The 25,282-nt window shown below is 45.2% G+C and overlaps 2 protein-coding genes across 7 annotated transcripts; both read left to right on the top strand.

Annotated features, from left to right (window-relative positions):
* The first annotated feature begins 40 nt into the window (after positions 1-40).
* Positions 41-3,005, top strand: Incenp (Inner centromere protein). Its single transcript, XM_017084930.4, has 6 exons — positions 41-216; positions 287-467; positions 531-1,575; positions 1,636-1,732; positions 1,807-2,470; positions 2,733-3,005. Exons 1-6 carry the CDS (start codon positions 148-150, stop codon positions 2,924-2,926), a joined length of 2,250 nt encoding a protein of 749 aa, XP_016940419.3. The 5' UTR covers positions 41-147; the 3' UTR covers positions 2,927-3,005.
* A 1,318-nt stretch (positions 3,006-4,323) lies between these two features.
* Positions 4,324-24,904, top strand: pwn (calcium-binding EGF-like domain-containing protein pawn). 6 transcript variants are annotated; one of them, XM_065863460.2, is made up of 11 exons: positions 4,324-4,364; positions 5,360-5,502; positions 7,005-7,383; positions 18,932-20,920; positions 20,987-21,397; positions 21,467-21,630; positions 22,076-22,198; positions 22,258-22,926; positions 23,330-23,487; positions 23,552-23,693; positions 24,318-24,904. In XM_065863460.2, the coding sequence occupies exons 3-11, from the start codon at positions 7,170-7,172 to the stop codon at positions 24,516-24,518; spliced, it is 4,071 nt and encodes a 1,356-aa protein (XP_065719532.2). In that variant the 5' UTR covers positions 4,324-4,364; positions 5,360-5,502; positions 7,005-7,169; the 3' UTR covers positions 24,519-24,904. The 6 variants fall into 6 exon arrangements, with proteins under 6 accessions (XP_065719532.2, XP_036670045.3, XP_016941265.4 ...); XM_036814150.3 differs by having other exon boundaries at positions 18,932-21,397; positions 23,333-23,487; positions 23,555-23,693; XM_017085776.4 differs by having other exon boundaries at positions 18,932-21,397; positions 23,333-23,487.
* Positions 24,905-25,282: the final 378 nt, after the last annotated feature.

Below are 25,282 nucleotides of genomic sequence, written 5' to 3'. Positions count from 1 at the left end.
TCAACGAATACAAATGGTATTTAAGGTATATTTCTAACAGCGGCCACACTGACCTGACGCGCGTCCATATTGCCGCCATTTGAAAAAAACGAAGTAATCGCAGGAATCGAATCCTGATTTTGCAGTTGTCAGATACAGTCGCTAGCTATGGAGGACATCTTGGGCGTGCTGGGCTCGCTCCCGGACCTGCGGCGTGAACTGGAGGTCCTGCGAAAGGTAAGACCAGGACGATGAACCCAAATTCCAGCACAGTCAACATGGCGTCGTTTGTTTTTTTTTTGTTCAGGCCCACTTTGAGGAGCTGGACGCCCTCTTCTATGGCATCGCTCATCCGGAGGCGGAGGCCAAGGCGCCAGAAAGCGCTCCGGCAGCGAAGAGTCAGGAAAATACCTCGGTAACTCCGCAGCAGACGAAGAAGCGCCCCAAGCGACTCACCTCCCTGGCCGAGGATCAGGACGATCCTGAGGGTGAGTATTCTGGCCCGCTGCAGGAGGAGCCCCTAGGAAATGTAATGCAATGTTCCCTTCCAGCTGTCCCAGACACCACGGCTCGCCAGAGCGTTCGGGTCAGTAACTCCCAGCTGCTGGCCATCGCTGAGGATGAGCACAACACCACGGCCTCGCTGATGCCGCCTCCGCCCGTTCCCGCAACGGCGGATACCACCATCAGCTCCGGACGACCTCAGCGCGCCGCCAAGCTGAAGACCGAGAAGCTGCTCAAGGAGCCCTCTCTAATCCGTAAGATGCGGCGGCCCAGCCACGAAGAGACCATCAAGGTTAAGGTGGAGAGCGAACAGCGGGCCTCCCAAATCAACAGCTCCACAAGCGTGCGTCCTGCAGAGGAGAACGAGAACGAGCAGCCCGAGCCGGAGCCTGCAGTCCCAGCAGCTGCGGTGCAGCAGAAGGTGCCGGAGGAGGATCCAGAGGATGCGAACACCACGAAGACACTACGCGTGAAGATCAAGCGCGAGAAAATCAGCAGCGAAGGACTGGCACCATCCACTGATGCGAGCACGGCCACAAACGTAACCACCGTCTCTTCCGTCACAACGGAAGCTGTTCGGCCGGACGATACGGTGGCCAGCAACACAACAACCAACACCACGGAGGTCGTCAAGAAGGGCCGCAAGAAGAAGAAGGACGCGGAGAACCACCGGCCCATTAAGGTGGAGCGTTTCAGCGACCTGGACAAAAACTCGCCGGTCTCGTCGCGCACGCGCAAGTGCAGCACCGAGTCGCGACCAAACCAGGAGCGGTCCATTTACAAGGACGCACTCGAGGGTCCGCCCGTGGCAGAGCAATCAATGGCTGCAGTTGCTCAGACTGCTGCTAACGAGACGGGGACTATTTCCAACGCCACCATGGTGCTGGGCCCGGCGCCGACTGATGGCAGCCCAATGGGACCAGCTGGAGATGCCACCTTCGAGGTGCACTCTGGCGACAAGAAGGCGCCGCTGGCCAAGCAGGACAGCCTTCTCACGGAGGACGAGTCGCTGGAGGAGAAGCTGCCGGCGACAAAGCTGCTCTCGAGCATCAAGGCCATAAAGCTGCCCACCCGCACCCACGAGCTTTTCAAGTAAGTAGCATATCACTTATGTGTGATCCTTTTTCTTAAGTATCTTTGTTGGCCACACAGCCCACTCCTGCAGAGTCCCGTGAAGATGCGCGTGGAGGCTTTCGAGAATGCGGCCATTGCGCAGACCAACATGCGGCCCAAGCGGGGCAAGGATATGGTAAGTCACTCATAAATCTTCATTCTAAAATCCCTGAAGTTAAGACTGACCAGTTTTGTGTTACTCTCCACCAGGGCACACCAGGAACAAGCAACACTCCCAAGATTGGCAAGCTGCCTGCTCCGACGGTTGGGCGCTTTTTCACGCCGACCCAGACGAGCAGCACGCTGCCGTTGAGCTCGGCGCAGCCCAAGAAGGCCCCTGCCAGCGCGTCCAAGGCCGCTACCCTGATGAAGACTGCTACCGGCACGAACCTGAAGTCCGTCAACTCCACGTCCACGAAGACGCTGTCGCGCGAGAACAGCGGCGATGACTTCCGCAAGGGTCTGCACAACCTCGCCGAGGAGCGCAAGAAGCTCCGAGAGCAGAAGCACCTTCAGGCCGCCCAGCAGCGCGAGGCCAAGGAGAAGGAGCGAGCCGAGCGCATGGCCAAGTTGGCCGCCGAGCGCGCCAAGAAACAGGAGGAACGGAAGCGCATTGAAGAGCGTAAGCGGCAGGAGCTGGAGGAGCTCCAGCGCAAGATGCGCCAGCAGGAGGAGGCTGAGGCGCTTAAGAAGGCCAAGGCCAAGGAATTGGAGCAGCAGAAACTGCAGCAGCTGACCGGCGCCAAGCCCAAGAAGATGCTGCCGCCGCCGCCGAAAACCAAGTACACGTGGGAGATGCTGCACGAAGACGACTCCACCGACGACGAGGGAAAGGTCACCCACAAGCGCCCGCCGGCACCCACCTGGAGCAGAAGTAAGTTGCCTCAAATAAGAAGTTTCTTTTCAGATATTTATATTCGAAAAACAACGTATTTAAAAACTGCTTTTATTATGGCCAGTAGAGAAAAGGACTTCTCCAAATAACAACTTTCAAAAACAACTTAACTTTAAAATCTGCTGTTAGTTTAATCTACAGCTTAAATTCAAAACGTTTACCGGCTTATAATAAGTAGTTGGTGTTACAAGATGTACGAAAATATTATTAAACCTGAATACTAACTATGTGCTTCTTGTAGGCCATGTGAGGGGAGAGGCGATCGCCATGCAGAGCCACTGCCCCACGGACATCATCGACAGCTTCTTCTCGGTGGCGCCCACCACCCCGGACCTGAAGCAGATATTCCCAAACATCGATCCCAGCCAGCTGAAGCGCAACTCCAGCGTGCTGTGGTCCACGCCGCCGCGCTACTCCGAGCTGCCGAAATACTAGCCAAGTAGTCCTGTTCTCTCTGTACCCGTAAATGCACATGTTTATGATCGAATAAATAAAGTTAATTGTGAAAATTAAAGCGGAGTACCGCTGCGCGATTCACTGCGACTCTGACACTAATACCCAGCTGCTTAAGAACTATTAAAGCCGCCAGCGTGCTCAATTAATGGTTCGCTGGTGGCTGCTTGCCGATTCCATTAGCAAAGCTGCCCAACAATGGATACGTCGATTCGTGAAAAGTGTGAAAACGCAGAGGATGGATAGAAAATAAAACGAAATGAAATAAAATAAAATAGGAGAAAAGAAAACAAGCCCGGCAAACACAATTTCACTGGTCATGGGGCATGGTTTTGTGGCATGATGAGCAGACGATCGAACAGACTGCCTCGATTCGATTCTCTTTCATCAATTTTCCATTGCCGATCTCAGTTTTCTTCCAAGCCATTCTCATTTTCAATTGAAAGCCGAAATCAGCGGAATCAGCCTTGGTCATTTGCATAGTAATTGCCGCTGTTTGGAATGAGCTCCGCCTGGAAATCGCCATTGATCCACTTAGGACTCCTTGGGACTATCTTAACTGGAGATCGAATTAAGGAGCCTATGTTCGTTAAATTGCCACTTTCAATTGTTATTGCTTCCGTCCATGCGGCCTTTTGAGGCAGCATCTAGCTTTTTGCAAGGAAATCCCTTAAGAATATCATAACTTTTCTATGCGAAATAGTGGTTACCCTAGCCAACCCTGGCTAAAAAAGTATCGAATCGAAGTACTTAACACATTTAGGGAGGATATACATGTATGGGAATTTTTAAGTATTTCTATAGCAAAAGGAACAGTTTGTAATAATTCCCTATAGACAATATTATATTTTTATTATATCCGCCTCATTCGCTTTCTTAAAAGGATGTATTGTAAAGCATAGGCTTATTTGGAAACTAAAAATTCAAAAAAATATCATTATAGACTTACAATTTCTTACCATTACATTAATGCCTTGTTGGAATTACCGAGCTTAATTTTAATAAATAGCCACATTAACGCCTTTAAGAAATGCAAGCTCTTTAAAAGAGGCAAGAAGCTAGTCGATCCTTGGTTATTCTTGAATTTGTCATACTATTAGCAATCATCTTTAAGTTCAAGTCAATCTTTAAATTAAAAAACTTTATTTTCCAATTGAAAAAGTAACAGAAATGATATTTCTTAGCAGATTACAAGTTTTTCTCCCCTATTTAAATGACTTATTTTTTAACAATCGAGCCGAAGACGGGTCTGCGAATCTTCCACTCCCGAATACTCTTCCGAAGAGCGACCAAGCAGACAATCTCTCCTCCGGTTTCTCGTTTCTTCGGCTCGCCGCAGAGTCTTCGGGGCTTTGAGAGGAGAGCCCGAGTCAGTTTGAGTCGAGCGTTCGAACGGTGCGCACCTGTTGACGGTTTCTTGGTAGGTTAGGTGAGCGCGGATTGTGGGCCAGCAAAGTGAAGAAGCCATCGCCGGTTACTCGATATCTTCTTGTGCTACGAGTGCGTGTGTGTGTGTTAGCGGTCGAGTCTATGAAAAGTGAATAACTTAAGCGGGCCCAAAGCAAAGGCTGCGCATGCGTGTGAGTGCGCCGCAGAAAGAAATGAGTGTTTTGTTGCTCCAAGTGAATATGTAAACGCAAACCGAATAAATGATATTTGTGCGAGGCCCGTTTGTGTGTGTAGACAAGCGAAAATATATATGTGCATATATATATATATGTATACAGACGAACCCCAAGGCGGCAGCAACGAAAACTTCAAAAAACTTTCTTTTTTTCGCGCTACCTTTTTGCCTCGACTTGGCCAAGTTAGTTTTGTCTGCGGCTTTTGTTTACGGTTGCTGTGAAATTGGTTGCAAATTCATAATTTGTCCGCCGTTTCACTGCCAATTAGAGAGCCACTCGAGCCCAGGAACAGAGCGAATTAATTGGGCCTGCAGTTGGCGCAAGAACCGAACCACCGAAGCTGCGCATCGCGTATCCGCCAGGTTGCCCCAACCGGATGCGTGGTCCGCTGCAACCTGTCGGGCGGCCTACACACGTCCGCTAAATTGCTCCAGGCCAAGTCCAACTCCACTGCCAATAGCAGGTCCATGTCCAAGAGCAAGTCGACTGCCCACTCCCGACTCCCAGTTCCCAGTTCCCAGCTCCCATTCCCGCTTCCATTCCCACTTCCATTCCCGTTCCAGCACTTGATACTGTTAGTTGTGCCATTTTAAAGCGCACTTGTGCCAATTTTGCAGGGGGCAGCTGTCGCTTGATTTTTGCTTTTCGATTATTTAGAGTTTTGCATTCCGCGCAAGCCGCAAAACCGCATTTCCACTCGGTTAGTCCGGTCCGATCCCCAGCTGGATTTGGCTCTGGGTCGGCGAGATCTTCAATTTGGTGTGCCTTGTGCCTTGTCGTTTTCTTGCAGTTTGTTTGGCTGGTGAAATTTTCCATTATTAGCGTTATTTATGTGCAAAATCTAATTGAAAATAACGTGCAATAGCGCTGCACGCAAAAACATCAATCAAATCTTGGCGATTGCAATCGTGTGATTAATGGAAACGCTTTGAGGTGAGTCCGAAAAGGAAAATCAATAAAAAAAAGTTTGGGGAACGAGTCTTGCGAGGGGGAAGTAGATCCATTAACCAGCATGACAGATGTTTAAAGGATACAAGGCAAACCTTGGCAGAACTGACAGTCATAAAGATCTGGCCTTATGCAATGTACCTCCGCCAATATATCTCAACTCCCTTTTTTTTAACTTCTCCACCTTTTTATCCACCTTCACCTTTCTCTGACTCTTTTGCCGGCTCAGAAAACGATTACGCAACCAGACAAAGCTCCAAAAAAGTGGCTTATGAAAAATCACATGAGTCATTTAACAGAAAAAGATGGAAAGAAATGAAAACTAATTACCAGCTGCAACTTCCGTTGGGTGTTCAAAAAAAGCCCAGAGCCCCGAAAAGAAAGCAAAGCTGATAAAACCAAAAATTATTCCAACGAAAATGTAAACAAGCGCCAGCGTGGGCGAATCACTCAATGGAAAAGCACAACAATCCGCTGAAAAATGGAGTCATTTAATGACAGCCCAGAAAGCAGCTGAAAAGCCACGACAACTCGCCCACGAAGAAAATAGAGTTTGTTGTGGTTTCTGGCTCTTCTGGCTGCTCACGTACAACTTTCTATTTCACTGGGATTCTTCAAGCGTAGAGCGCGGAGATTTCAAGGTTCCTTTTGGGGTAAACAAAGGCCGCAAGAGCACTGCCAAAATATCATACCTGGACTCGAGACATGACTCAACTGCAGGCGGCATCCGACCAACCGGTCCGATTCGATCCGGTCTGAGATCACGTAAATGCGAGAGCAGAAGAGGTAGCAGTGCTGCAGAGACAACCTTTACCTTTACCTTTCCTTTCTATTTGCTGCCTCCGTTACCGCTGCTCTGGATGCTTTCACTTTCCATCTAATGCCCGGCAATTGCCTCGGTTACTGCGGTCTGCGATCCGCAGCTTGTTTTGGCTTCTGATTAGCACGGCAGACCCATTGGGTAATCCCGGGCAGCTGGCATCGATTAGAGCCCGCGGATCTGACGACAGATCTGATCTGATCTGCTCCAGTTAATAGCTTTGTGCTCCGTAAAGCTCCGAATTTCACTTTTGCTTTCTGACACCTCAAATTGTAACCCCACTTTCGCCTTGGACATCAATCAAAATTAGCATTTCAATCAGCCGAGTTCGGTTAGTTTCTGAATGGCCCGCTTCACTTTACGTAACTGGGAAACAAAACTGCAGTTTTTCTGAAAGTGTTTTTCCTTTTCAGCCGCTTAGATGGCCGCTGCTTATGTAAATCACAATGTACTGCCAGTTAATGGGGGTCCGACCCAGGGCCATCTGACATAATGTCCACCACAAACCCGTACATTTAACTTTTGTTGCTCATTAGGGGGCATGTGATTAGATCTTAGTCAGATTCCCAACAAACAGTGCGAAAAAACACTCGCAAAACAAAAGACTTAAAAAACAAACCCTAGAATCATTTTACGCTCTTCTGACCACCTTTCTCCCTCTTTTCAGCTTAAAAACACACTCGTTTAAAGCCAAAAAATGCCTCGCCCAGGCACGGTTCATCAATAAAAACAAAGACATACCGAACATAAATAATAGAAACCCTGACAATAAGCCTCAATCTCAAAGAGGTAAAAGAGTGTGGCCTCCGCGGAACTCGTAGTTTATGCAAACATGCGACGAAAGCCACAGAATTTAACACACAATATACCATCGGGCAGGGACGGAGACAGAGGCGGCGGAGGAGGAGGGCTTCGAGGAGGAGGAGGCACCTCCCGGCCGTCAGCAATTTCCAACAATAGAATGCCAAGAGACCATCGACACTTGATGGCCATGGCCGTGTCGACGTTGCCGCTGGCTCTTCTGCTGCTCCTCGTTCAAATAACAGGTAAGTCTTGGCCAAAAGGGGGGTTTTTTCAGGGGGCAACACGACAGTGACATGCCCAACAAAAGAATTTCACATGCATTCAGTTAATAAATTGAACTTTAATTGTGGGGCCTGTGCCAGCAGCCAACTTTCACGGTGTCGAACAAAGTGGGAGGATGAAAGTTGAGATAGCAAGGCCATGATCTTCGCCAGATCTGCATAGATCTCTCAATTGATAAGCTCTATTCATTGCGATTTAGGCCTTCAATAAATTATCATTGTACCGAATTGCCTTACAATTCTTTTCTAAGAGAGGATCATAGATCTTTGAGTAAGGTCAGAACTTATCTTTATTGCAAATTGGATTAGAAATAGATATATCTTAGGCGAGCTTAAGGGATTATATTGCTATATCTCATAAAAACCCTCTGTAAGCTTATAGCGGTAACTATAAGATAGTTTTAGCTAATAATTTTAATGATTATAATGCTTATAACGTTAATTACCTATAGAAGGCATTCCAAAGAAGACCAGAAAATGTAAAATCAAAAGGCATTCTAGTGCATCTTTTAAAGAACCCACTTCACCTTGCGGTCATCTGTATCGAAACTTCCCCCCCTTTTCCTCTACCTCTGTCTTAGCCAAGCGAATCTCTCGCACTTGTTCTAGTGGATCTTATCTTCTTTAATCATATGTTTTCACCAAGGGTTCTGCTCAAGCGAGCATTTAGTTATTACAAACGGAGATACTTCGAGCAGCTTTTTCCACACGTGAACATAATTTTAATTTTTAATTTGATACATTTCTGAGGAATGTCGGTTCACAAAAAGCTGGAAAATAAGAAGGAATTCGCTCCGACGTGCCAACAGTTGAATGAAGATGCTCGAGGCAGACTCAGGCATTTTTCCGCAGTACTCGTACGTGATTATTCTTCTCCATTTCTACCGCTCATTTTCGTCTTCTCCTTTTTAGAAAGCTTGCGTTTGCTGCATAATTTATTAGGCGTTACAAAGAATGCAAAGTCGGGGGGATCCGAGGGGTACCCACTATATAGTATAGGTATATACCCTCCTCACTATTTCAAACTGTGCCAAACGTAATGAAGTGTGCTAACTGTACTGTCTGCGCACCCGCACAAATGCGTTCAATTGTCGAGCACGCCAAGAAGTTTGTTAATTTTCTTTTTTGCCACTGAAATACGGGCTTGACCCACTAAAAATCGAGATATGTCAGCCAAAGTGACACATTTCAAACGGTTTTAAGGCCCCCAAACTGGGTCGATAGCATCTGCATCTGGGTTGTCTACTGATCGCACATCGATGGCTATGATTCATTGGCTTATGACCACTGAGGGTTAGCCTGTGTTGCACAATTGCGATTATTCATACCGGATTCATTGACTCTTGGGTTTTCTTACTTTTCTGCCTTTGTTTGGTTCCATTTTGCTTTGTCGCTTACAAAGTGCGTGACGTGCGTGAATCGAAGTTAATTACAGTTTATTATGACTTGGGCATGCGTGGTTTATAATCGTTAAGTGAGCTTATGCAATATGTGAAAATAAAATCGTCATCAGGCATGGTAACTGTGCACGTAAAAACTAATTAGAATGGAGGATCGAAAAGAAAATATCATGCATTCCTAACTAGAATCTGCGAAAAAATGTCAGGTTTTTATGATGAAGACATAAGTAGTTAGAAGTTATGACTCAACAAAAGTTGGCGTTGTTTTAATAACTCTTATTTTCCACAGTTAATTTGAAATTTTTTATATAAGACCTTAGGTATCCAATAAAACTAACCGAGATATTTAGGTGAAAAGGTTTAACTCGAAGTATCCATTATTGTTTTTTAGTTCGTATAGTACTTAAAAAAAACATGTTGGTTTATTTTAGTATAGGATTATCTAATGCTATATAAAGTTTTAATGTGGGGTAAAAAATGTGGGGCTAATCAAAAAAAAAAAACCTTTAAATAGGACATCTTATCAGAATAATTATCATTAGAATTACCAAGGAAACCCAACTTATCTATATCATAAAACTTTCGATCTGCTGCTGTTAAAGAAATTACCCTTGGGAATACTTTTAAGTGTAGCGTGTGTAGACAAGTGTGTGAATAATAAATAGTACTTAATATACAGAAAAAGCTATGTTTTCAGTGCATTGCTTAGGGAGAGATTTGTTGCTTGTTAATGCGCATTGAAAGCCAACTTCCCATGTGAACGGGGCAATTAAGTGCGGTGTGGCCCTAACCAGGAGCACAGGGGAGTGGATTCCGGGGCACCGCTCCCCTTGACTTATGCATTCCAACGAAAGCTCCATCCATCTCCATCTAAACCTCCTCATTGAAACCGCTTAATTGCACGAATCTGGCCAACAGAGCCGGGCTCGAATCAATTAAAGCTAACTGCACTGTTTACTGGGCCATTTGAAGTCGGGCCAAAGCCAAGGCAAAACCTTTCATGCTGCTAATAAGCCACATTATCAAGGGGGGTGCGAGGGGATAAATTTACATAGAGCCGGGCGGAAAAATTGGGTGAAGTGAAAATTATTTTACAGCAAGCTTAATTAAAAGAAAACAGATTCTCGGGGCGCCGGACTGTTCAGTTATGGCTTAGTGAAACAGAAAGAAGCAGCAGCTGTAGAAGCAGTGCTACGGTTAACAGTTACACCCAGCTAACTAACGGCTTTTCGGGGCTTTCGATACCAAGATACCATATACTCGGAGCGAATTGAAATCTCAATGGGGCCTTTAAAGCACTGGAAAAGTGTCAAAGAAAGCGCCATGAGTTGGGCTTTTCTGTTCCGTAGTCCCTTTTCCGTGGTAACCAGCATTACTGAGTCAGCGAATCGTTCATCAATCGATAGTTTTGAAAGAGTTCGTTGGGGAACTCAGCTGTGACACTGTAACCCGCTGACTTACTACCGCAACCTGTTGGGTTTTTCGTTTTCATTCCCCTTTGTTTCGAGATTTTCCTCCTTTCAGACATCTCTTCTTTCACTCACAACTGTTAAGCTGATTAAATTTTCAGATTAGCTGCCTCCACAGGCAATTTTTCCATCACATTTTTGGTTCGTTTTTTTTTTTATTTTGGCACATTTCGGTTACATGGCCCACTTGGCTGGCTCCGAAGAGCGAGAGGCAAAGTATAAATAATCAAAGAATTCGCTGCCTGATGGGGAAGAGGAGGAAGAAAGAAGCCGCCGTCTCTGCAGACTGAGCAGAAATTTATCGCTTGACTCTTTATTGGGTCAAGAGGCAGGTTCGTTCGGCTGGTTTTTGAGTTTTCTCAATCTTGGCTTGGATTTGTCTCGGCCAGGGAGTCTTTGTGGATTCTTGGTGGGCCACCTGCTCAACGACTGGCCATGCTGACGCCATTAATTATGGCATTTTTGAGGCTTTTGAAGCAGGTGAAATGGGTCTTGGATTGTGACAGCTGCAGAAAGGGTTGAAAAAAATACAATTAAGTGCCATTTGGTTCTTTTAAGTATGGTATTATGGTTCTTTCCTAAGTGTATATTGGGCGTAGTCCCGTTAGATTATTTATTTTTCACAAAAAAATATTTGACAGGGAAAAGTCTCAGAAAAATCAAACTTCAGCCTATACTAAGTTTTAACCAACTTTATTTTTTCAACATTAATGCTCTCATTAATGGCATCTATCAAATGGATTGATCGAAGACAAGCTAATTACCATTTATAAACTCAGAGTATTTAGACAGTATATATGTTGATATCAGAAACAGCATTTATAGCGTGTTATTACCGAATCTTTTCGATTCTTCTGCCTTAAAAGAAGCGTCTTTCTTTCCCTTATCCCGCAGACAGTTTCGAGCGTCTCAAGCTCGTAATCAGCTCACATGCTGATCTCCCATATTCAATTAAGTTAAGCGTTTCTCCACCCTGACCGGACCATTCAATTAGAGCCCAGCGACGACTGGGCTTGAACTGGGATGCGATTGTCCAATCAAAACATGAAACCGAAGCCGTATCAATAACTGGATACTTTCCCTTTCCCGTGAGAAGAGCAGAGGAGCGACTCTTGTCTCTTTGGGATGCCCAAAATTGTACAATGAAATTCAGCACATCGAAAGTTGCCGGGCACGATCGGTGATCAGTGATCGCACACTCAGACTGCCAGGCAGGCCCAAACCCAAACCCAAGCCCAAACCCAGAGCCAGACCCAGACACACACCCATCGGCAGGTAGAGTCAACTGAACCCACAATTTATCTCGCTGTTATTTTGGTTTTTACTTTTGCCGTTCTCCTGGGATCTTCTTTAATGGTTGTCCCGAGGCGCTGTGGGCCCAGATTAAATTGCAGTGGGATGGAGAACTGAAAGGAATGCCGCTCGTGGGGGTACCTGGAGACCCTTACATGTGTCGGCGTTGACAATCAATGAAAATAAAATGCTTAAGCTCATGCAGTTTTTTTGGAGACCGCCTAAGACCGGTTTTCAGTGGAATTTATTAATAACAGATTCTTTTCGGCATATATTTTTGGATTCAGTGAGCGTGTCTAAGGCTTTCATTTGGCCAAGACAAAGTAAGAAAGAACATAAAGTTAACGTTTTTTTTAGCTTTGACCATGTCTCAGGAAATGTTAAACGGTGGGTTGTGTATCTAACTTTCTTAAATAGGCAAACAAAAAACAACCTAAGGTTAGGCTAATTCTAAGTAAATTTAAACATACGATCGTCGGGAATTTAGCACACAGGAACTCCAATTTATGTTTAATGTAATGTTCTGTGTCTGTAATGTATTTTTTTAAAAAGTCAAATAAAGGAAAATACTTCTAAGTAATTTTACACTTACAACTGTGTGGTATTTAGCACCAAAACAAAAGACTTAGGAAACGAACTTAAAGAAAACATGAATATGTTCTTGTTTTAATTCATAATCAAAAGGCTTAGGAAACGAGATTGGAGAAAACATGAGTATGTTCTTGTTTTAAATCAAAATCAAAAGACTTAGGCAACGAACTTGATATTTTAAACTAAAGAAAATTCTACATTTTATTTATAAAATGCTTCCAGAACCTGTCAAAGCTTAATAATAAACCAAAAACTAAAGAAATGACAATAAGAACTTGCGCTTGAAGCCCCGTTAAATGGGTGCAGTTAACCGACTGTCCAAACAAAACAGCGGCCAGAATGACACAATAATACCCACGCTCACTCACACTGGCCCAGTGGCAGTTCCCCCATTTCTATTTGGCACGCAGTTGGAAATAGCCCAATAAAAAGCTGACGGACTGACTGTCTTGTGTATAGAGTGGGATTCTTGCTATTCAGAGAGCCGGTTCTCTCGGCCACTTGTTGTAGACTTTTATTTGACGCACACACAGCCAGTCCTGAACTTGTCACAGACCATTAAGACCATATTGGCTGGCAACTTGTTTCCGTTTGGCGACTATACTTAAGCCGGCTACTGTGGGTACAATGACCCAGTTTCGTTCGGAGAGATGAGGAATATGGCTATGGGAAGAGTGAGCGCGGAATCCATCTGCCTTTCAATCAATAGGTATACTTAAAGCTCAACTCTCTGACACAAATGTTGTATGGCGAATTGGCCTGGAGGGTCGTCATCTGTTCTACGTCTCTGATACGCTATTACATATCCACTGCTCCATTTCTTCTCACACAAAGAGACTCTTAGTAATTGTTCAATCAGAGCTGGGGGCTCCGCCACCTTCTGTACAATACTGGGTTACTGACCCAGGCCAAGTTATCGACTGCAGAAATATTCTCGTGGCATGTTTAAGGGGCTGCACCGACTGCGATTTCAAATATTCTGCAGCATTCCCCGGGCGATCGTGCAGATCGCTTATCGCCAGGTAAATTGCAGCTAGTTACAGGGTTTAGTCTTGTTCTGGCGGGCCATTAGGGGCCTCGGCCTCGGTTCTGTTCGCTCCCACCTGCGGCTTAATTAAACATGTGAGACAATTAGATTTCATAAGTGGCGGCCATTAAATCGGGAACGGAATGGGGAATGGGGATCGGGATCCCTGCGTTGGGCATTCTATTGATATGGGAGGATTGCTAGCCGTTTCTTGGCACTGCTGCGATTAAAGCCAACAGAGCGCGACCAGGTTATAAATTTCCCCTCCTCGTTGTTTGGTTTTCGGCCCGGCTTAGACATGCCCCACAGCGGGCAGCAAAGCATAACCAACTGCAGCAGCCACATCTGCGGAAGCCTGACCAAAACAGAAATGCAGTCGGACTGCAACCGCCTTTAGCTTTAGCTTTGGCCTTAGCCTGGGCTTCGACTTTGGGTCCGTCTTGGGGTCCGTGTTCAAGGCGGTTAGATCAGAGCTAGACCTTGATTAAGGTCATTCGCTTTGGACCCACGTCTGAGGGGCTAACACAAAGGACGCAACCCAGAACACTCGAAGAAAAGAGTGGTAAATGCAGGAAAAGATTATCACAATTTAAAGTAATAACATTACCACATGCTCCTTAAACTGGAAAATGGTTTTTGATTGGTCCCATTTGCAATATTCAATACAAATTTATTTTATTTAAGTACAAAACGATTACTTTATTGATTGATATCATTAAAAAATGACATTAATTAAATATAATATAATAACTTTATTGATTGATTTATCAAATGAGAGGTTCACAGATGTCGAAGCCTGAATTTTAATATTACATTAAAACAAACTGTATATGGGAAAAATCCTTTTTGAACCATATATGTAAGATAATAATGTCATAATTATCTTAGTATCGAAAGTCTTTGATCCAATTTTTTGGTTGTAATGGGAGTACACCATCGAAACCCTTTAAATACATTTAAAAAGTAAAGCTAGAAATCTCCTTAGTGCAAGCTAGAAAACCTATTTGCATTGTAGTTAGATGCTTAAGACATATCTAACTGCCAGGCACGCGTTTCCAAAGCCAAAACACTCGTGCACTGCCAAAGGCCAAACGTCATGGTCACGGAGTCTAGAAAAGGAAAAAAGCCACAGAATATGGATAAGGAAAATCAGTTTTCCAGGGAAGTGCTTCAGTTTCACCAGCCTCTACTTGGGGTCGAGTGGAGTGCTGTTTGGCCTGTCCGAGGCTGCCATGTGTCGGTTGTCGTCGTCACTTTGTTAATTGCAGCTCATGCATTTCAGCTCCACAGATTTACAGAGAGACGGAGAAAAGTCTGGCCAAGACGCTCTTCAGGTTCTGCTCATGGCCAATTGTTTGTGCAGACAGCTCTTGGCCAACAACACCGACCAGTTGACGGTTTGATTGCACAAGTGCTTGGGCCCGGGCCAAAGATACTTTATTTGCTCTGCTAATGAAATGCCCGAGGAGTGACTCTGCAGCTCCCACGGATCGGATGAGGGCAATAGAACCGACTTTCCCTGGTATTTCCACTTCGAACGCCCACAACGAAAGTCGAATGCCAATGCCCGAGAAATCAATTAGCATTAAATCAAATTTTTAATAGTCCAACGTTAGACAAAGTCGAGCCAACAGTGGAATGGATTCAGTTCAGCCGGTCCAGCTGGGTTCTTGAGCCACTTTTTCGGGGCGTGGCTGCTGCGATGGCATCTCGAGACGTGGTCTCTTCTTTAATGGAAATCTTCGCCGAAGGGTCTGCGGAATTCACAATTGGGCGGCTTAGTTATGTTTATGGGCCAATTCAAAAAGATGAAAGAAGCTTAGGCAACGAAAGCATAAAATAGAAAAATGGTGAGAAGTGAGAGAAATATTTGGTAGACATTTGTTTAGATTTTCTGTCGAAGATTAGTTTAATGGCTTTGATCGTAAACAGGGGACGTTGGTATGAGTCGAAGAAATGTGAATGGATCAGATATTATTCAAGTTGGTAAAAATGATAGAAAGACCTGAATTTATAAAGTTAAAATTTATAAATGTATAGGTATATAATGAAGTCAAAGGTCTACAGCTTACTATCTTTTATTACGAAACCATCTGGTGAAATACTAACTTTATTTGTTATTACACGTTTTAGATAGGCCTTTGGGCGTTGTTTATTTGCATAATATTTGTTAAAAAAGATTGGATAATAATAATTATATGTTATCAAGACTTTTCCCTACTTCTGATATATATTTCCTAGGGCTTAACAATAACTGCTTTATTATTTTATTAGCATTGTCATTGAAATTCGCCTTCCTGCCTAGCTTACCCATTTAAATGCAATTACATAAATCTGTTTATGGTGAAAACACGACGAATTGTCGCCTGCCTTTTGAGCAGACCATTAAATGTTATTATTGCATAATATATTATAATACATACAGCCTTCTCCGCCTCCGCAGGTGCACACAGAAAGTGCTCGGGCAGACATGTCGTATGCGCAATGTTTTGGGACGTGTGTTAAACATCGAAGCCAAAACAGAAAATTGTCGTATGCCATAAGCAATTATCTTCGCCAGCTTTGCCCACATTAAGGCGAGCAGGCGGACTTAATTTCGGTTTCTGCCTTTTGGTCCCATTGGGAAACTGTTGAGAAGTGCAGCGAAATAGAAAGTGATTTCTTGTCAGCAATTTGAAGGCGCTGAAATCGCCAATTTGAATGGAGTTTGGAGCGGGAGAAGGCGCAGGAATTGCCGCCTGTGTGGGTTGGGCTACAAATGAAACCGAAAATGAAACTGAAACTGGTAAAAAGCCCAGAGACGGGGCACAAGTCGTGCGTCCTCGTTGGAGTAGCGATCGAATTAGTGTGGGCAAGCACTGGAACTAATGACAACCATTGCTGTTATCTCCGTGCTGTTGTCATATCGGGTGCATTCAACCCAACCCGTCTGGAGACGATGGTGGAGCCAAGAGATCCCGGGGACTGGGGCTACCAAATCCGGACACTAAGAGGTTTTACTTTCGTTGCGGCCTGGCCGTGAAAGTGTTGCATGCCCCGCTCCAAAATGGAATTCAATTTTCGTTTCCCAAATTGCGTTACACATTCAACCAACTACGTATGTCCATGTCTGGTAATTTCTCAGCCGGCGGCTCACTTTTACCGCCAGCCCAATCAAAATCGCAATCCCAAAACAAGACTCGCCTCGGTATCAATAAAATCGCAAAGGAAAACTGGAAAATTAACAATTCGAAGGCAAGGAAAGTGAAAACTGTGTCGCCGCCTTTTGTCTTTGTCTGCCCAAAAGGAAGCGTTAATTATATCAAAATCGCAACAAATAGCTGGCGCGAAGAAAGTGAAACAAATATTGTGTATTTCAATCGGAGGGGCGAGCCAGTTTAGCGATTTAGCGACAGGTGAAAGTAAAATCTGTGCCAAACTTAATCAAAAAACCACGAGACCCACAAAGGGGCACCAATGTACCGCTCGGCAATTGGGTTAAGCTCAATAACTAAACGTGTTTCGGCGAGCGAGTGTGAATTATGATTGTTGTTCCAACCTTAAACTGGTTCTGGCCTGGTCTACCCTCTACAAAGCCCAAAGATGACATGCACTTGACAATCCGAAAAAGAAGTGGGAAAGAGGAGAGCCGCAGTCATAGAAAGCCAACAAACAAATAAATCTTTTCGGGAAGGTGTCAAAGAATAGCTGGGTCAGACCTGAGTGCCGAGGTAGATCTGTGTGATCGGGTTTGTTTGTCTGTCAATTCACAGCTCAAGTATCGATGGTGTCGAATAAAGTACCGAAAAAAGTATATAAGATTGAAGTCATTCTGACCTGGTTTGATTGAAAATACAATACTAATGCAGGCCCCAATACTAAATTAAATATTTTTAATGATATGAGTTTTATTAATTCTATTATATTATAATTACGTTGTTCTATGGGAAATACTAAAGGTCCCAAAAGAGTCATCATTTACTTAGAGTTTCAACAAATACAAAATGTTATATTTTAAAGACTTTTTTAAAAAGTTGATTTAGTTTGTTAAAAGTATTAAAAACAACATTGATCTCATTAGAATCATAACATTCACTTAAGGACTTTACCCAAAATAAATAGTATATTTTTAATCATTTAAATGATGTTTTAACAATTTGATCATTAATAATAACGCAAATAAGTGTGGATTCTTAAGAATCGTATCGTTAAAATAATATTTAAATAAATTAAAAATTATTCGAGATATCATTAATCCGATAATAAGCTTAAGTTACTCCATACTTTTTCTCTCTGTGTGATTGATGCATGGATGAGAGTGGAAAATTGCGTTTTAAGATGCGATAAGGAGTGTCTACTCGAGATTTCTTCGCTCGCAAAGGGGAGGTTCGGTTCAAGTGCTTGTCCCCATTCGATTGCCATCTGCATTCTACGAGACAACAATCTATATTTAAGTTGCTCAGGCGGGCTCTTCTCATTTATCTGCCATATCCGAGGAAAATGATGAAAATCAGACGCAACAACAACCTCGGCTTGGCATCTTTTCAACGCTTGACGTAGCAATTTGTGAAATTCTTCCTAGGCTGCCGAGCGAGTGCAGATCTGGCCCGAGGCCGCGAATCCATGAATCCAAGTAGTAAAGTAACCAAGTATCCAACTGTGCGAGTACGAGTACCCAGGGTAATCAGTAATAAGACTTTGCATTGTGACAGATATGCAAGCCATCAGCTATATCCACACACAGAGCTCGCAAACCCACAATTTTTGAAGGAAAACCAACACAATTATATGCAAAGAGAGTGAAAAGAATACGAGGGGCCGGGCCGAAAGACAAAGACGGTGGCTCAGACTTGACATCGAAAACAAATGATGCCTGGCTAAGACTGCGACAGAGATTGAAACTGATCCGAGTCGACTTGGGCTGGGCTTTGTTTTTATGTCTTTGAAACCCCCCTCCCAGATGCAAATGAATCGCGTTGACAATGACAGAGTGGCGGCTGGGAAGGGCCACTCGCATTGGAAGGGGCAGGTGCATGGGGCAAGTGAAAAGTGAAACCCTCAATGTGAAGATTCTTTCGATGCGATGATGAATTCGAGGGAAACTGAACGTCGGAATTCCACGCTCTTTTCACTCAACTCTTTCCCTTTCTTCTCGTTTTCATGTGGTATAAAATATCATACAAAGCTTCGAAGAAGACTTATCTTTTGATATAGATATAATTGAATAATTTGATAAAACCATCCGTTAAAGTTGATTAATGGAAGCGATTTCTAGTCTTTTTTACTCAGGTGAATACTAGATTAATGGCGACTAAAGAAATTCCATTCCGATTCGAGTTTCGATGTAGGGAATCTACAAGTCTACAAGGTTTTGGTATCCTTTTGTAATTGAGATGTAGGCTTTTCTCATTAATAAGGTTGATACTTAATTGATTTCGCTTCGTTTTTGTTGAGTAAGAAATTTATTAAGAGTGGCTATCAGAATAGTTTAATAAGTTTCAAAATAACTATGATAGTAAATGTAAACTTAATGTATTCTTGAAGGGTAAAAATCAAAGAATATTCTTTGGGTTTAAAAATGGTATGACACATTACGAACTACATACGTTCCTTAATAAAAAATTATATTTATTTTCTAACACCACATTAAAAGACGGTTTAAAATGGTATGATACATCACGAACTGCATAAGTTCCTTAATTTATAATTATATTTATTTTCTAACATTTTTATCTACTTAATTTTTACAGCTGGTCAGCGTGAGAGCATCTCGCAGATCTCGCCGAAGTCAAGCAGCCACCGCAGTCCAGCTCGTCTAAGCATCGAAAGTACCGTGGTGGACTCCATCAACGGACTGGCCGAGGGCCCCTCATCGCCCCATGACCTCAACGAGAACGAAACGCGGGCGGATCGAGTGGAGCGCTCGGCGTCGCCCATCCTGCACGACCGCCAGCCCGTGGGACCCAATGATGTGCACTTTCCGGAGGACCTAGAAAAGGATGTATCCGCCGGTCGGTACTTCCACTACAATATCAAGCCGACGGGCACGTTTGACAACCAGGAGGAGCAGCCGGAGCGAACGCACCAGGGGATCAGGGCTGGGAAGACCCTTTCGAGGAGCAGCAGCACCAGCGGCAGCAGTTCAGAGGAGTCTTTTTTAGGGCGGGGGGACCTGCGACCGCTAGTGTCGGGGTCCCCGATCCGGCCGAGTCCGAGCAGTACTGCCACCTTGGCGACGGCGGCCAGTGCCACCCAGGCGCCGCATAGTCCGCGCCAGAACGGTAATCCAGACATCCAGGACATCATCACGGGCATAGTGAAGCTCCTCAACGGCAATGTCAATGTCCATGCGAATACACAGGGTGTGAGGCGTCCTTCGGCCAGTAGGATCAACAATCGCGGTCCACCGAGGATCTCGGAGGCTCAGAACCTGCCCATCGACTACGAGGCCCAAAAGCCCGGCACTTCCATGCGACCACCGCCATATCCCTTCGATCGTCCGGAGCGTCCCTTCATCACGGGCGTGCCCATTCCCGAACAGATTGTCCCAGTACGTCCGGGATTCGTGAGCAATCGACCGCCCTGGTATCGCAACAAGCCACGCCCTCCCATCGCCACCAATTTGGGCGGCAATAGGAGACCCCTGCCCCAGTACAAACCCCTTCCAGCTCCGCAGGTCCAGACCCCTGCTCTTCAGCCGCAGGATCAGCTGGATAGGAAGAACGAGAAGGAGAAGGAACAGAATCACCAGGAGCAACAGCAGACAGCAGTAGAGGATGTGGTTCAACCCACCGACACCACCTACGATTCGGAGTTCTCCAACGAAGATGCCAATGCCCAGTATATCGAGGTATCTGACCAGGATACAGATGCCACCGGCGGTGGAGAGGTAGATGATGAAGTGCAGGGGCCTCCCGCTCCGCCCTCCACCACCAGCAATCCACCTACTCCTCCCACAACACCCTCCAAGAAGAAACACAAGCCCAAGCCAGTAAGCGAGAAGAAGAAGCCACCAGAGGAGCCTCACCTGGACGAGGGCTTCACCACCATCATCGAGACCAGCTCGGTGGTGCACACTGTGATGGGAATGTCCTCCACCTACGTGCCCATGTCCATGGACAGTTCGGAGAGCCTGGGTCTGGATCCCTCCACCGAGGAGGTGATCTTCATGACCGCCAACCGAACACCCGGCTTGGAAACGAGTGCCACCTCCTTGCTGAGCACCACCACGTCCTCCACCCCGGCCTCAGCCATCCAACCTACGTCCTCCAAAGAATCCACTACCATAAAAACCACCACCACCACTACCACTACCACTACCACCAGCAGCTCCACCTCAACCACCACCACGAACCCCCCGCCATCTACTTCGAGTTCCACCGAAAGTGAGCCACCTAATAGTTCCAATGCTAACACTGCCAATGCCACTCCGCCCGCCCCCTACCATCCCCGCCCCGGGATAGTCCTCGATGACCCCGAGTTCAAGCCCGGCGGTCGGCCACGCCCACCCAACCAGCGGCCACCACCCGCCCAACAGACCCTTCCCCTGCCGGCGGTGCAGCCCACGCGGCAGCATCTGCCACCCGGTTACGGTGAGATCTTCGACGTGACCCTCTCGGCCATCCAGGGACCGGGTCCCAAGGGCAGTGGCTCCCAGCAGACGATCAACATCAAGCCATACGGAACATATGCGGCGGGCGGAGGTCAAGGTCAGGGCGACATCATCGTGTCGGCATCAGGTGACGAAGGCTTTGTCTCCATCGACGGCAAGCGCACTTACATCAATCTCTTTGGTGACCCCACAGATCCCCCAGCGGGCGCCACAACTCCGGCCACGCGACTGCCCCAGTTGCCGGGCTCAGGATCGGGATCGGGATCAGGAATTAGTACCAGTAGTGGTAGTAGTAGTGGTGGTAATGGTGGCTCCTCCAGTTCCTCTCCTGCTGTGCCAGCCAATGCAGTCACCCAGAGCAGTGGTGGTTATGTGGTGCCCGAAACGGAGGTGGTGGACCTCCAGGGTCACAGCAAACCCCAAGGAGCAGGAGGAGCTCCGACGACCAATGCCGGACCCACGAGGCCCCACTACCGACAGAGGCCAACGCAACCGCCCGTGAGGATCGACACCTGCATCGTGGGCGATGACTCCACTTGCGATCAGGCGCAGCATGAGCGGTGCAAGACGGACAGCGGCGTTTCCAGTTGCCACTGCAGGCCAGGTAAGACCTTACGGTGATGTAGTCATCAGGAGGATTCATTCATAACCTATTTATTTAAAATCCCCGTAGGATACTCACGACGAAAGCACCGGGAGCCCTGCCGACGGGTCATCTCCTTCCATCTGGGCATGCGCGTGGATCGCATCTACGAGCACCGAATTGTCTGGGACACCAAGCTTATGGACAAGCACAGCGAACCCTTTGGACAACTCAGCTACGAATCGATAAGAGCGGTAAGTCATAGTTTATTTAATAATTGCCATATCTTAATTTATAAAGTTAAAGTGTTGCTATGCAATAGATTGTTTGTATCACTCGGACAATCACAGTAGACTTTCATTTTTCCGTGTATATATAGTAGTCGCCGTCGCACACTCTCTTGGTGCACTTCGTCACTACGTGGACTGCCGTCCAAAGTGACAAATAGAACCAATCTTTTTATATTTTATGAAAAAAATTGCAATTCGAAATTTGGATATCTGGGTATAAATCAAAAATTTATTTACATAGTACAATGTATCATTGTTTATTGTTAACTATCGTTTTATGTTAAGTTATGGGATTTTATTGTTACAAAATTGCACAAAACTCGAATTTTAATTATACTAATTTTTAAGTCAGCATAGGATTATCTGCAACATAGTGTACTAAACATGGCTCATTTGTAAACTCTTGCAGCTGGACTCCGCCATGTCGATGACACCCTACTCGGACGAGTTCATGGAGGCTAAGGTGAACAACATCTACCGAGGAGATCCCAAACTGGGCGGCAGTGGCGTCTATGTAAACATGACCATTAAAGTATGTATCTCCCAAGTACTTATAAAGAAAATCCATTAACTCCCCATCTCCCCCTCCAGCTGGACGAGAGTGTGGAGACATTGCGACCCAACCTGCGCAGCGATGTCCAGAAGCATCTTCTGGGAGTGCTCCACCGGCGAAACAACAACATCGGCAACTCCGTTCTGTACGTAAGTTCTCCGGAAGGCGCGGTGTCGGCTCTCCAGGATCTGGACGAGTGTCAGTCATCGGAGCTGAACGACTGCCATTCCGGCGCCAGTTGCACCAACACCTGGGGTAGTTTCCGCTGTGCCTGCGAGGCAGGACTTCGAGATCCGTGGGCTGACCAGCCGGCGCGATCCGGGCGAGAGTGCCAGGCCTGTGCGGATTCCGTGTGCAATAACCACGGCACCTGCAGCTATGCGGAGGATGGGGCCCAGTTGTGCACCTGCGACTCAAGCCACTATGGCGCCCAGTGCGAGATCGACGGCGAGGTGCTGGGCGTGGCCATCGGCGCCTCCGTGGCCGCCATCATCATCATCGTATTAACCCTGGTGTGTCTGATCATGTGGTCACGGCGTTGGCAGCGCGAGCAGAAGAACGCCATGGGCTCTCCTGTCTTTGGATACATGAACACGGCGCCCCTGAAGTCCGCCGGATTGCCACAGGCTGGTTACCAGGTGACCCTGGAGGACCGCATGCGCTGGGCCCAAATAGCCGACGTCATGGCCCAGACGAACCACTACGGGGTAGGTCAACCTTTGAGTACAGATTTTATTCAGCGTCCTGAAAGTAGTTTGATTATCTTTGAAATAGGAACAAAATAGATTCATTTAAAAATTAACCGGGGTTGTCTCAATATTCAAAATGAAATTTGAACTTCGTTAAAGGTTTAGAAAATTAACCTCTCATTTATTTTATTATTTTTGAAACATAAAGTAGAGAGGCAAAGAAGTATTTGTTGCTAAGATTATCCACAATTTATGATCTTTTTGTGCTGATAAGAAACATAGCCATGTTTTTCATAAAACCAAAAGTAGTTGTTGTAATAAAGATATACCTTAATTTATGTTTACTTCTCGGGATAAAGATACTTCTTAAGCTTGTGATCTTTTTATATCATACTAATTACCATTGCATTTTCTGTACCAGCAGGCCGAGCCCATCGGACCCACTCGGCCATCTTCAGCGATGTTTGCTTACCCCAACCTTGGAGCCATGGGAATGGGCACCCTGGGCGGAATGTCCCTTCAGAGCACCATGCAGATGCATCCCAGTGCCACTCTGGCTCCTCCAGTGCCATTGCCCAGGTATGAATCAGTGAATCGATCTTGTTTGGCAAACCCCATCTGAGTCTGTTTTTCCTTGACTTAGAAGACTTGGCCTGGGTCCCCGTTCAAATGGAATGCGGACACTGGAGAACTCCAGTTCGAGCGAGGAGGAGGACCGCGCCGATCTGCTGGGACGGAATTTCCAAGTGCCACGACCCAAAAGTCGCAGCAACGGCAGCATAGCGGTAGGATATGGTTTATTATCCCCAAACAGAAACAAAAAGGAACGTCATAATCAAATGACCGTCTATTGATACCCAAGACTTACTTTTATAGTTATATGATCATATCATATCATACCCAAAAGACTAACTTTTAACGAAGATAACACTTTCAGCTAAAACGAAAATTGATGAATTAATTTACCCCTTGATTATATAATTCCTTAGCTAAATATAGTAAATAGTTGTGCATTATAATTTAACGACTTTTAACGCGACCTTACTTCAGCCAAAATAATATCCAGCTTTATAAAATTTGAGTTACAAAATAAATTTTAACTGTATTTACCTTCCTATCGTCATTTAAATTATTCTTATAGAAACTTTAGCTTACAAACATTTTTTAATTTTTTTTTTTAAGTTTTGGTAGTCAACCGATTTAGGAAGTACTGACCAAAGTTGTACAAAACGTCTGATTAAGTTTTTACTAGTTACTAATTTTCCGAATTGCAATCGAATCCAGCATCATAAACTAATTTCTTTTTGGAATTTGGTTTGAAGGAACTTCCTTAAAACATTTATAAGTTCTATAAAAATTATTGAATAAATTATTTTCTAACATTGATTAAATGCTCTCTCTCTTAATAGAACCAATCTGGCATCTACTACGATGTGGACTATGAGCCGTCCGGAAACGGGATCGGCAACTCCAGCGTGGACCACCTGTACGGGTCGCACAGCCAGTCGGTGACGCACTCCTCCGGCCACAGCCACATCCCGGGACCCCAGGGCATTCCGATGAGCACGTACACCTCGGGTCGCGCTCCCAGCAGCTACTACATGAAGTGACCCCCGGCCGAGTGACACCCACAACCCTGTACATATGCAACCTAGACTAAGACCGAGGCGACTAAAACCCTTTTCCACTGCAGTCCCCGCGGCGACTGCAGCTGAGACGCGTTTTGAGCGAAGCCCCATTTAGCATGAGAAACGTAGACTTAGGACTATCCGTAGGTTCCATCTGTAGATGTACGCAATGCAAGCAACAACTAATCATTAATTTTAAAGCCTATCCTAAACACTTAAATTATTTCACTGCTGTCCCCTCAAAGTCAAATCCCTTAAAATAGTTGCTTAGCTTATTTTACTATAATAAATCTGTATACTAATTAAGATCACATAGCAAGAATGTCTGTTTATGTATATAAATGAATAAAAGATTTAAATTAAATATATATTTAAAGTTTATTTTAATATGGGACGATGGGCGGTTGGATTTAGTAATATTGTAATATAGGTAACAGTTTTTGCTCCAAGATTCAAAATTTTGAATTTTCCCGCCTAGTGACTGCAAAACTGTAAGACTTTCATTAACATGCCTTTATCTCGCTCAAACATAGGGACTTTGGGCATCATGGTTCAATGCAGCAGTTAGAGAGGGACAACTACTGTTTTTTTTGAGTGAATGGGACAACTAGCCTAGCGATTTAGGATACTTGGCGCGCAGTTTAAATTTAATTAATCAAAAGGTCGAAGATTCAGATATAAATATATTTGTTGCTAGTTCCCCAAATTTAAGTGGGCGGTACAGAGGATTAAGCAGCATAGCGATT

The sequence above is a fragment of the Drosophila suzukii genome, chromosome 2R (assembly GCF_043229965.1).
Source record: "Drosophila suzukii chromosome 2R, CBGP_Dsuzu_IsoJpt1.0, whole genome shotgun sequence".
NCBI lineage: Eukaryota > Metazoa > Arthropoda > Insecta > Diptera > Drosophilidae > Drosophila > Drosophila suzukii.
Note: the sequence above shows the minus strand (reverse complement) of the source record. Positions and strands in the feature narration are given on the sequence as shown.

What these genes read in the sequence shown, in the direction of transcription:
- Incenp (XM_017084930.4), top strand. Translation starts at nt 148, where the DNA reads ATGGAGGACATCTTGGGCGTGCTGGGCTCGCTCCCGGACCTGCGGCGT. An exon ending in CCAAGCGGGGCAAGGATATG is followed by an intron (nt 1,733 to 1,806) that starts GTAAGTCACTCA and finishes ACTCTCCACCAG; the next exon opens with GGCACACCAGGAACAAGCAA. An exon ending in GGCACCCACCTGGAGCAGAA is followed by an intron (nt 2,471 to 2,732) that starts GTAAGTTGCCTC and finishes TGCTTCTTGTAG; the next exon opens with GCCATGTGAGGGGAGAGGCG.
- pwn (XM_017085775.4), top strand. Translation starts at nt 7,170, where the DNA reads ATGCGACGAAAGCCACAGAATTTAACACACAATATACCATCGGGCAGG. An exon ending in CCTCCAGTGCCATTGCCCAG is followed by an intron (nt 23,488 to 23,551) that starts GTATGAATCAGT and finishes TCCTTGACTTAG; the next exon opens with AAGACTTGGCCTGGGTCCCC. An exon ending in GCAGCAACGGCAGCATAGCG is followed by an intron (nt 23,694 to 24,317) that starts GTAGGATATGGT and finishes CTCTCTTAATAG; the next exon opens with AACCAATCTGGCATCTACTA.